Here is an 11528-nt window from a genome sequence, read left to right as displayed (position 1 = left end):
AGGTGTGTTCAGGCTGGTGCCCTGATCCATTTGGGATCCCCTCTGGGCTGGTTCAGGCCGTGGTTTCACGGGTTCAGGGATTTACTCCCACGGGATGCACAACAGTCCCTGCCCGGCTGCCAAACGGCCAACTCGGCGTTTCTGCTCCCGAGGGCGTCGGGTTTGCAGGGGAAAAACCAAAACATCCCAGCAACAAAACATCCCAGGAGTGATTTAAAACATCCCAGGAGTGATTTAACCCCCCCCAATCCCCGGGAATTCCCGTGGATGGCACTGCCAACCTCAGTGGGGGGCACGGGCAGCTGGAATGTCTCCTTTTGGGATTGTGTCCTCACCCTGCTGCCCACCCAGGGGGCACAGGCAGCTGGAATGTCTCCTTTTGGGATTGTATCCTCACCCTGCTGCCCACCCAGGGGTCATGGGCAGCTGGAATGTCTCCTTTTGGGATTGTACCCTCACCCTGTTGCCCATCCAGGGGTCATGGGCAGCTGGGATGTCTCCTTTTGGGATTGTACCCTCACCCTGCTGCCCACCCAGGGGTCATGGGCAGCTGGAATGTCTCCTTTTGGGATTGTATCTTCACCCTGTTGCCCACCCAGGGTCTGGGTGCCAGGGGGCTGCTCCAGGGATGGTGACAAGGACACGCCACCGACCCCGGGGGTGGCAGAACCCACAGAGCCTTTTGCTCCCACCCCTTCCTCCTTGGGAAAGGGAGCAAATGCCAAGAAAACAGAGCCAAGGGTTTCCTTCTCTCTTCCTGGAATAGAAACCCGAGGGGAAAAGCTGGAGTGTGTGGCTTGAGGCTCCTGGGATCACGGGAAACAATGTGGGAATACGGCAAGTGTGGGTAGGAAAAGGAAAATAACATCACTGCACCTCGGCAAAAGCCAGGGGTTTAGGGGAAAACCAGCAGGGTTTGAAGGTTCAGAACACCCCCCAAAGAGCATCAGGTCAAGGTTTGAAGGTTCAGAAACCCCCCAAAGGTTTGAAGGTTCAGAACACCCCCCAAAGAGCATCAGGTCAAGGTTTAAAGGTTCAGAACACCCCCCCAAAGAGTAGAGTCAAGGTTTGAAGGTTCAGAACACCCCCCAAAGGTTTGAAGGTTCAGAAAACCCCCCAAAGAGCATCAGGTCAAGGTTTGAAGGTTCAGAACACCCCCCAAACAGCATCAGGTCAAGGTTTGAAGGTTCAGAACACCCAAAGAGCATCAAGCCAAGAGGTTTGAAGGTTCAGAACACCCCCCAAACAGCATCAGGTCAAGGTTTGAAGGTTCAGAACACCCCCTAAAAAGCATCAAGGTTTGAAGGTTCAGAACACCCCCCAAAGAGCATCAAGCCAAGGTTTGAAGGTTCAGAACATCCCCCAAACAGCATCAAGTCAAGGTTTGAAGGTTCAGAACACCCCCTAAAAAGCATCAAGTCCATTTGAAGGTTCAGAACATCCCCCAAAGGTTTGAAGGTTCAGAACACCCCCCAAAGAGCATCAGGTCAAGGTTTGAAGGTTCAGAACACCCCCCAAAGAGCATCAGGTCAAGGTTTGAAGGTTCAGAACACCCCCCAAAGAACATCAAGTCCATTTAAAGGTTCAGAACACCCCCTAAAAAGCATCAAGGTTTGAATGTTCAGAACACCCCCCAAAGAGCATCAGGTCAAGGTTTGAAGGTTCAGAACACCCCTCAAAGAGCATCAAGCCAAGGTTTGAAGGTTCAGAACACCCCCCCAAGGTTTGAAGGTTCAGAACACCCCTCAAAGAGCATCAAGCCAAGGTTTGAAGGTTCAGAACATCCCCCAAACAGCATCAAGTCAAGGTTTGAAGGTTCAGAACACCCCCTAAAAAGCATCAAGTCCATTTGAAGGTTCAGAACACCCCCCAAAGGTTTGAAGGTTCAGAACACCCCTCAAAGAGCATCAGGTCAAGGTTTGAAGGTTCAGAACACCCCCCAAAGAACATCAAGTCCATTTAAAGGTTCAGAACACCCCCTAAAAAGCATCAAGGTTTGAATGTTCAGAACACCCCCCAAAGAGCATCAGGTCAAGGTTTGAAGGTTCAGAACACCCCCTCCCAAAGAGCATGGAGTCCATTTGAAGGATCCTGGAGGTCTTTTCCAAGCTCCAGGAGTTTGTTTGGTGTGAGTTCCTACACAAAGGAACCCCCCTGGAGCTGGAGGCAGCTGCTGAGCAGCCCTGGCTCTGCAAGGCTTCCTTGCACGGCCCTTCCCTTGGCTGCATCCTGCTCCCAGCACAGGAAACCGGGATCTGACCCGCTGCTGGTGCCAGACAGGAAAGCACTGGAGCAGCACAGGTCAAGGAATCAGTGGGGTGGCACCAGCAGCCTCAGGAATTTAAATGACTCCTCTCTAAGACTGCAGGGAAAAGGGAAAAAAAAAAAACCAAAAAAAAAAGTGCTTGGCTTGGGGGAAAAGAAGGGAACCGAGAAGTGAAGGGGTCAGATGAACTTCCACTTTTATCAAACTCGCAAATTTGGAGTTAATTAAAGGTCAGGCCCGGCAGAAAAGATGATTTAAAAGAGCGAAAACAAACACACAGTGTGAAGTTTTCTCTAAGAAAAAAATCACCAAAAACATGGGAGGCAATTTCATTTTTTCCAGGTTTGTGTGTTAAAGTCAAGCCAGGTCCTGCAGGGCTGGGTTTCCACGTCCCTCATTTATTTTTGAAGTGGTTGTTAAAGCACATCAAGGGCAACAGACCCTGGTGGTTAACAAAAATCCGTTTATCTCCTCTGGGATCCACAGGCTGTTCATTTTATTTGGTTTCCACCGGGATCAAGTAAATAAACAAACAACCCAAAGTCACCCAAGTGTTACCATATTCTATTTCTTGGCCCAAAATAAGGCAAACTGGCTTCCACCTCTTAAACTGCCAACAATATTTCAACAATTTTACCACCTAGAGATCAAAAAAAAAAAACAGTTATGAAGTATTTTCCAGGAGAAAGGGAAGGGGCACAGATAAGTTTTTTTATCAGAGGTCCCTCTCCAAAAAGTCACTGCAAAAAGGGCTCTGATATTATTTTAGGACAGGCTGAACCCCCCCTGACAATTTTTAATGGAATTTAAATTCAATTTTTAATTGAATTCAATTTTTAATTGAATTTAAATTCAATTTTTAATTGAATTCAATTTTTAATTGAATTTAAAGCCCCACAGGGAGCTATTCCTGGTGGTCACTCCTGGATGTGCTGGGTCTGACTGAGGGGTATGGATGGGTCTACTTTCAAAACTGTGAAAACTAAAGAATATTTGTCCATTCCTTGCCCCTTTTGCTGCACAGTTTGGCCACGTGTGCCACCGGATTTCAGCATTTTGGGCCTTTCCTGCTCCCCTCTGGGGTTCAGCTCCAGGAAAACCACGTCCCCCTGCAGTGGGAGGGGGATTGAAAGGACATAAACAAGCCCTCCTGGACCCAAAAAACAATGTTTCTTCCTCCAATTGACCACAGTGACTCCTATTCAATGCAGACCTGGGGAGAATGGAACAGGAAATTACCTAAAAGGGCGCGAGCTCAGCGCAGAGAACCCACAATTCCTCTTTAAAAAGGGGAAAAAAAAAAGAGATCCTGTTCCTCGGGGCCAGCAGAGATGAAGAGATTACGAGCACACAGGGGGAAGTTCACCTAAAGTTCTCCTGATTTAACCCCTGCAACCCGTTTTCTCTCTTTTTCACCTGATTTCACTGACTTTACCAGGTTTATTTTTCATGCAATACTTGGTCTGGCAGGTGAAAACACCTCAGGCTTAAGAGACTCCAGCACCTCCCGACCTTCAGCCCAGCTAAAGATCCTCGTTCCTACTCGAAAAACAGAAGGGAGAGAAGGGGAAAATCATCATCTGGGAGTGTCAAACGGGAGATTTTCGTCGAGATTGAGGCGGCCGCTGATGCCCCCTCGTGGGAAATGAGAAATCCAGCTCCTGCCAAGGCCCAGCACCGGCTGTTTCCGAGCTCTGACTGACGCTGGAAGTGTCTTAGAGGGAAAAATCCCGGGGTATCTGAGGCCAGCCCCCCCTGGAAAAGGGGATTATGGAAAGGAGAGGGGGGGATTTTGCAAGGAGATCCCGTTCAGCCACAGAGCCTTGGATGGATCCAAGGGATTTGTGGATCCGAGGGACTTAAGAGGGATCCACGGGGCAGGGGGACCAGAGTGAAACAAAGGCAGAGAGGGAACGGGATGGATTTCCACCCCAGAGGGATGGGAAAAGGAAAAATTATTCCGACTAAAGGGCTGAACTCCCACCAGGAGGAGGTCTAAACGGGCTGTAAACAGCAAAAGACTCACTCAAAAACCTGCAGCAAAGCGAGCAGCCCCTCGCAACTGGAACCACCTCTGTTTACACCAGTTGTAGGGACCTCCTTTGTCACCTCCCGTGGTAAAAAAACATCCCGGGGCAGGAAGCAGCTGCTGGGCGTGTTTGGCTGCATTTCAGCCCTTTCTCTTTACTAAATATCCACCTGCCCTCTACTGGTGGGAGACCCTAGATTTTTTTTTTCCCCAAGATTTTTCCCCTCAAGGCGCCACAAAACTTTACCTGAGGTGGGTTTGGCACCTGCTGAAGAATGAGAGTGGTGAGAACGAAGGGCAAGGTGAGAGCCACGGTGTTGGTGATGGGGTTTGTTCTCTCTGCATGAGTCTTCACCTGGTTCTTCACCTGGTTTCCTGGGAAAAAGTGGGATCAGGGATACATTTGCCACTCTTTCCCTGGTGTTTAGCATCCTTGAAACATCCTGGAAGCATGGAATGGTTTCAGTTGGAAGGGACCTTAAAAATCATCTCATTCCACCTCCCTGCCACGGGCAGGGACACCTTCCACCATCCCAGGTTGCTCCAAGCCCTGTCCAACCTGGCCTTGGGCACTTCCAGGGATGGGGAATCCAAAGTTCTCTGGGCGACCTGCGCCGGGGCCTCCCCACCCACACGGTAAATAATTTCTCCCCACTATCTAATCTAAAGCTGCCCTTCTTCAGCTTCCAAAAAACCTCCCAAGACCATCCCCCCAGAGATGGTCCCTCAGCCCCTTCCCTCATGGCGGGGGTCCCCCGACTCCCCTCACGGGGCCCCTCCATCCTCAGACCCCCCCAGATCATCCCCCTCAGAGGGTTCCCAACCCCTTCCCTCATGGGGGTGCCCCCTCCTCAGACCCCCCCAGATCACCCCCCTCAGAGGGTTCCCAACCCCTTCCCTCACGGAGGTGCCCCCTCCTCAGACCCCCAAGATCATCCCCCTCTGAAAGTCCCCCAAACTCTTCCTTCACGGAGGGAGGGGGTCCCCTGAATCCCCTCAAAGGGATTCCCCATCCTCAGATGCCCAAGATCACCCCTCTCAGACGGTTCCCCCATCCCCTTCCCTCATGGGGGTCCCCCCTCCTCAGACCCCCAAGACCACCCCCTACAGATGGTTCCCTGAACCCTCTCACGGAGGGTTCCCACTCACACCCCTCAGGCCGCCCCCGGCCCCACTCACACGACTCTCAAACCCCCCCCCGCCCGCCCCTTTCGCCGCCGTTCCCGCCCCTTTCCCCGCGACCTCACAAAATGGCGGCCCCCGGCCGCGAACCCGGGAGGCGGTGGCGGCGGAAGGATAACTCTCCGCCAGTAAAATAGTCCCCGCCGAGCCGGAGGAGGAAGGGCGGGTTCGCCCTCCCCGCGCTCTGTCTCCGAGGGAAATTGTGCGGAATTTGGGGATTTCTCCTTCTTTTCTCCGTCACTTTTCCCTCCGCCCCCGTCGGGCGACGGGGGAGCCCTGGAGGGGAGTATTTTTTCTCTAGCGGAAGGATATCAATAAGCAGAGGGTGTGACTCTACCGGTAGTTCCCTCAGAGGCCTTTTGGCGCCAAATATAAAATGGCGGCGGCGCCTCCCTGAGGCGATGGGGGGGTTTGATGCTTTACAGAGCCCTGAGCCCCTCGATAGGTCAGTGTCTGTAAATGTATATGTGTATTTAGATATGTATATGCGCGTATTTCAGTAGTTTGTGTGTCTCTGTCCCCTCTGAGTATCTAAGATTGAGCCCCCCTCAGGGTGCCGGACCCCCCTCTCCTCAGTCAGGTGCCCCTGACCCACTCAAAATACCCTTTTTTTGAGGTAAATTCAGAAGTCTGGGGCCTTCTTCTTCCCTGGGGTGTTTTCCTGCGGGGCTTGTAAAAGCCGAAGTGTAAATAATATCCTTAATGCGCTTAAATTAATCCTTTAGGCTTAGTTTTTCCACACTTAAGTCCTCCACAGCAGACACAGGGGTCAGTTCTCAGCTCACCGTAAAAAGATTTAAAACAACTTAAATCCGTAGAACTTGATGCCAGTCTACATGTCCACAGGAATGTTTATGTTTTAAACTGATTTTATTTAAGGTTTCATAATAAATACTTCTGCAGGTTTTCCCAGCTGGGAACACCGAAGTCGAACAGCTCTGCAGAGGAGAATTTACATTTTTCACCTCTGTTTTTACACGGATGGTTCAAAATCAGCACACTTGGTTATTTCTGGAGATTACAGGAGAGCTGCATTCCATTTTCACAGCAGAATGCAGATTTTTTTTTCCAACTTTTGCCTATTTGTGGCACTTTTGAAGTGCTGCCTCGGCCTGCCCCCAGCCACGTAACCCCCCAGCTCTCAGGACAATTTTGGGATGCTCCACATCACTTCACCCCAACCAAACCCAAAAAAAAACACATTCAAGAAGACAAACCAATCCCAGAAAAACAATCTTGGGGGTGGAGGGGGGAAATAACTGCTTAAATTGGGTTTTTCTCCCCCCATTTTGAGGTGATGCTCAGAAATAAACCTCAGCAGGTGAAGATCTCCCCGAAGAAAACTCAAGGCTTCCACTTGAGCAAATGCAGCATTTTTTTTTTTGGTTATTTTTAAGGTGGTTGATTAATTGGGTAGGAAACCTGAAATACTTCCATTTGGGGGTAAGATCAAACTAAATTCTCCATCTTCTCTCTCAGCTCAGCCCCTGTCACAGACCCCATGATGTGCCTGGTGTGTGTCCCAGCCAGGAGTCACACCAGGAATAAAGCACATGAGGCATAAAAAGATGAAAAAAAATCAAATTTGGGGCAGTGAACACCCAGCCTTGACCCCACCCAGCAAGGTCAGAGCATTTCCATGTGTATTTACCCTCCTGGACATCATTTTTTTCTGCTTGGACTCAAGCCCCAAGACTCAAACCGATTATTTTTCTCAAGGAAAAGGTTTGTGCTGACGCCCTGGGCACATCCCTGCCTCTTCCACCTTGAATTCCTGAGGGGAAGGGGAAGGAATGAGGCGGATTTGGGAGAAACTGGGTCGGGGGAACGGCAGAGGAGGGTCAATTCCCACCGCTCCGATTGCACAGATGAGTTTCTTAAAAAAAGCAGAGGAGAAATGAGGTGAAAAACGTGTCACACGGGGCAGGGACACCCACGGTCACACCGACACCCCCCCAGCACCTCCCAAACACGGAGAGGGGCAACAGGGGGGGCTTTTTCTGCCCTCTGCCCTCGTATTTGCCCCCGGTGTCGTTCCCCCCTCCTTGCCAAGGAGGGAGGGAAAGGAGGAGGACTGGGGAGGGGCTGAAGGTTTCTCAGGGAGCCCATCACCGTCAAGCCCAGGGGGAACTGCTGAGTCAATTAGCGATGGCAAAACCGCCCAGGAACGAACAAAAAAACCAACCCGAGGACCCCCCGAAGCGACAAGAAAACCAAACCAAACCCCGGCGGAGAGGGGGAGAGCAGGGAGGGGCGAGGAGGGGCGGGAAGGGCTTCAGATGAGGTCGAAATCCAAGGGGCTGATGCTGGCGATGGGAGCCCGCCAGAAGTTGAAGGTGTTGAACTGCAGCAGGGTGTCCTCCTCCTCCTCCTCCTCCTCTGGGGACAGGTCCTGGCTGAGCCGCTCCCGCTGGCCCACGAGCTGGCCCAGCCCTGCCTTGGGCTTGTAGAGGGCCATGTCTGCGAGCCCCAAGCCCTCCAGCTCCGCCACGTCCAGCCGCGGGATCGGCATCCTCCAGTAGATGAAGGAGTCGTACTGGCTGCTCATGGTGTCCAGCATCCTGGGGGGCTGCAGGGAGGGCAGGGCGAGAGGAGAGGGGGAGAAAAGCTCGACAGGCACGCAGCAGTTGCCTCGAAGTGGCTGAAAAATCTCAGGTGTTGCCCGTGTTGACACACAAGATGCCCCCCTCCCAAAATCGAACTGCTGGCGGAGGAGAGCGTGGGGTTGGGGAGGTTTTTCACTCCAGGCTGGGTCTAACTGCAGATCTGAGCCCTGCCAAGGCTTCACCCCCGGCCTTGGTCACAGCCCTGCCCTGTGCTGTAATTTGGAGGGGAGGGCAAGGGATTTGTCACCCCCTGCCTCAGTTTCCCCGTCCAAACAAAGCCCGGGAGGGAAGGGCAGGGTGGGGATCTGCTCCTCCTGAAATCCACCCTGGGGTGCCCCCCACATCCCGCTCTGCTGGGAGGGAGGGAAAACAGCACCCAAATGAGCTGGTTTTTCCATGAGACAGCACACAGGGGTCTCTCCCTTTCCCTGTGCCGGGCAATGAGGGGAGGGGGGTCCCTGCAGGGCCATGACAGAACCCTCTGGAAAGGGCTGGAAGCAGCATGGCTCGGTGTTCCCAGCACACCCCACCCATCCCTGCCACGCCGTGCTGCCGAATTCCCCCTGCCAGCCCCGCCCCGATCCACCGGGAACTGGGAAGGAGCAGGAGGAGACGCCGATCAGCTGAGTCACTGCCCGGCTTTTCTGTCGCTCACCTCCATCGGAGGTGGGGAAAAATCAGAATAACCCAAAACATCCTCTTTTTTTTTTGTTTTTTTTTGTTTTTTGTTTTTTTTCCCGCTGATCCCCCCCCCCCGTTTTAAGCCTTGGAAAGCGGAATTCCAAAGGATGACTCAGGCACACCTCGGACCGTGCCCTGTCTGTGCTGACGAGCAGCTGCTACATTTGAGATTCCCGATGTCATTCTGAGGCAATGAAAGGCTCCTGTGTCACCCCTTCAGGGCAAACCGAGCCACGGGGCTTCGGAAGAGCCTCTTCCCTGGGGGGATTTATCCCCGGGTTTCTTGCTGCACAACGGCAGCGAATCATTTTAATGGTGATGGGTGTTGTGGACATGGATTTTAAGGCTTCAAAGGGGAGAAAAAAGGGAGTTTAGTGACAAGGGGAGGGAGAAAGGGAGTTAAGTGACAAGTAAAATATTCAAATATCCAATAAAAGGGAATGAATGTGGGAAAAAAAAGCCCTCCCGTGCCGCGTGTCGCCCCTAAGAAAGAGCATTTCCCACGGGATCAGCGGGGTCTGCTCATCCCACGGAAGCAAAACCTTAAATCCCCGCCGGCTGTCACTTATTCCCCCCCGAGAAAACAACGCTCCCAACACACACACACACACACACACACCCCTCCAGCCAAACCCCTCGCTTTCCCAAAAGCATCCTCCGGCTCTCCGCCCTCCCTTGCCCCGCATCCCTCCCTCACCTGCGCCGGGGCCGGCTCGGGGGGACGCGCTCGGGGCCGGCTCGGGCTCTTTGTGCGGCTCTCGGGCAGCGTCGCTTTTGTCTGCGGGCGCGGCTGGGTCTGCAATGCAGCCCCTCGGATCGCCTTCCTCGGGGAGGGGGGGGGGGATGATGATGATGGTGGCAGATGAGTCAGCGGCTCCCACCCGCGCCGGGGAGGGGGAGGACGGCGGGGGCGGAGGCTCGGGGGGGTGTGAGGGGGGGATCCTGCGCGCTGGACCCCCGAGATGAGGAGATGTTAAATCGCTCCTGAAACCTTCAACTGCGTTTTCTTTTTTTTTTTTTTTGGGGGGGGGGGGATAACGGGGCGTTTTCTGTCTCTGCGGAGCCGGCAAATATTTGTTTTACCTGCAGGAGGAGGAACGGGGTGCTGGGTGCCCCCAAACCTTGGGAGGGCGCGGGGACATCTGGTTCCAAAAAAGGGGTTTTTCTTATGGCCGAGACTGTGAGTATTTATTTGGTCCTGAGGCCACACGGCAGAAATATCCCGGCTTCGTGTCCAAAGCCAGACATGGAGCTGGAAATAGAGGGAGACACCCAAAGCTGGCATCAGTGCCAGGGCTGAGGGGGGGGGGGCTGCAAACCAGGGTGGGGGGCACCCCGTGCAGCCCTGCTGCCCCCAGTTCCCACCCTGGGCTGGTCCAGTGTCAGAGGGGCAGCGAAGAAAACCCCCATGTGACCCCTCAGACCAGAGAATCTCCTGCCCTGGCACCCAAAAAACCCTTTTTTGAGGGGGACACAGGCCAGATCCACAGCCCTGAGAGGCGAGAGCAGCTCTCGCCCTCCTCTCCCCGGGCTTTGCCCGAGAACAACATTCCTTCGGGGCTTTAGGGTTTTTTCCTCCCTTTTCCTCCCCATTCCCTGGTTCCCTGCGTGCAGCTGGTTGTGCCAGGGCTCGGCCTGCAGCCAGGCTATTTCTGCCTCCTCCTCTTCCTCCTCCTCCTCCTCCTCCTCCTCCTCCTCCCCACCGCTGTCATGGCCCAAGAGGATCCCACGTTCCTGCTCCAAAATAGACCCTCGGGCTCAGCTCGGCCCCACCAGCACCCAGCACCAGGAGAATTCCAACTGGGGGCCCGTGGCAGGATGTGGGGCCCTCTGAGGGGTCGAGATGCTGGTTTTGGGGTTGCCCCAGGCCCTGGGGTGGCAGCTTGGCTGAGCAACTCCACAGGGAGCTGGATGTCACCCGTTTGCTTCTCTTCGGGGTCTCTGTCACCTGCTCAAAGGGGTGGCTCACGTGTGACAACCCAAAACCTGCCACGTCCCTCTCCAGGAAGGGACCTGGGGCTGAAGCCCCCGGGGGGACGTGGCAGTGGGGGGGCACAGCTTCGGACTCGATTTTGGGAGGGTTGTGAGGGGGGACAGTGTCCTCTGGCAGCCCAAGGGCCACCAAAACGGGCTCTTCAGCTGGAACGAGGTCACAAACCCCTGGGGGCTCATCAGCCAGGGCCACCAGCCAGGGCCACCAGCCAGGGCCACCAGCCAGGGCCAGCCCAAGGCCCGGGGACAGCGTGGGACAGAGACCTGGCTGAGTGGGGACAGTGCTGCCTTGTTCGGGATTTCTGGAGTGGGAATGACGGGGATGGTTGGGGTTGGGGGGCTGACATGGGAAGGGGTGCTCCGGGGCTCCCCCCTGTGTGGGTCCCTCCGTGTGGGATGGGGACTGCGGGAGGGGACACCCCAGAGGTCACAGGCCAGTTTGGCCAGTGGCTGGGATCCCCCAGTTTCCTAGTGGGACCCCGGGGACCCCCAGCCCTCCCATGGCTCCGGGGACCCCCCAGCCCTGCCGGGACCCCGAGAACCCCCAGTACTGGCACCCCAGGATTCTCCAGCCCTACAGGGATCCCCCAGTTTCCCGCTGGGACCCCGGGGACCCCCAGCCCTCCCAGGGCTCCGGGGACCCCCCAGCCCTCCCAGGACCCCGAGAACCCCCAGTACTGGCACCCCAGGATTCTCCAGCCTTACAGGGATCCCCCAGTTTCCTGCTGGGACCCCGGAGACCCCCAGCCCTCCCGGGACCCCAAGAACCCTC

General features: G+C 54.6%; 1 protein-coding gene and 2 long non-coding RNA genes across 5 annotated transcripts; 1 reads left to right on the top strand and 2 right to left on the bottom strand.

The window, feature by feature from the left end:
* Window positions 1-813: 813 nt before the first annotated feature.
* LOC127463995 (uncharacterized) lies at window positions 814-1715 on the top strand. Of its 2 annotated transcripts, none has more exons than XR_007901107.1 (3): window positions 814-922; window positions 1270-1450; window positions 1640-1715. It is a non-coding gene; the product is annotated as an uncharacterized LOC127463995 (long non-coding RNA). The 2 variants fall into 2 exon arrangements; XR_007901106.1 differs by lacking the exon at window positions 1640-1715 and adding an exon at window positions 1459-1561 and having other exon boundaries at window positions 1270-1348.
* Window positions 1716-2644: 929 nt separating this feature from the next.
* LOC127463994 (uncharacterized) lies at window positions 2645-5382 on the bottom strand. Its single transcript, XR_007901105.1, has 2 exons — window positions 4543-5382; window positions 2645-3805 (listed from the first exon to the last, which is right to left on the bottom strand). It is a non-coding gene; the product is annotated as an uncharacterized LOC127463994 (long non-coding RNA).
* A 947-nt stretch (window positions 5383-6329) lies between these two features.
* MLLT11 (MLLT11 transcription factor 7 cofactor) lies at window positions 6330-9661 on the bottom strand. Of its 2 annotated transcripts, none has more exons than XM_051774061.1 (2): window positions 9462-9661; window positions 6330-8118 (listed from the first exon to the last, which is right to left on the bottom strand). In XM_051774061.1, the coding sequence occupies exon 2, from the start codon at window positions 8035-8037 to the stop codon at window positions 7753-7755; it is 285 nt and encodes a 94-aa protein (XP_051630021.1). In that variant the 5' UTR covers window positions 8038-8118; window positions 9462-9661; the 3' UTR covers window positions 6330-7752. The 2 variants fall into 2 exon arrangements, with proteins under 2 accessions (XP_051630021.1, XP_051630020.1); XM_051774060.1 differs by having other exon boundaries at window positions 6330-8046; window positions 9462-9584.
* Window positions 9662-11528: the final 1867 nt, after the last annotated feature.

The sequence above is a fragment of the Manacus candei genome, unplaced genomic scaffold (assembly GCF_025592945.1).
Source record: "Manacus candei isolate 608988 ecotype Guabito, Panama unplaced genomic scaffold, ASM2559294v1 h1tg000184l, whole genome shotgun sequence".
NCBI classification, from domain to species: Eukaryota; Metazoa; Chordata; class Aves; order Passeriformes; family Pipridae; genus Manacus; species Manacus candei.
This window is presented reverse-complemented; position numbering and strand designations above follow the sequence as displayed.

What these genes read in the sequence shown, in the direction of transcription:
- MLLT11 (XM_051774061.1), bottom strand. Translation starts at nt 8,037, where the DNA reads ATGCTGGACACCATGAGCAGCCAGTACGACTCCTTCATCTACTGGAGG.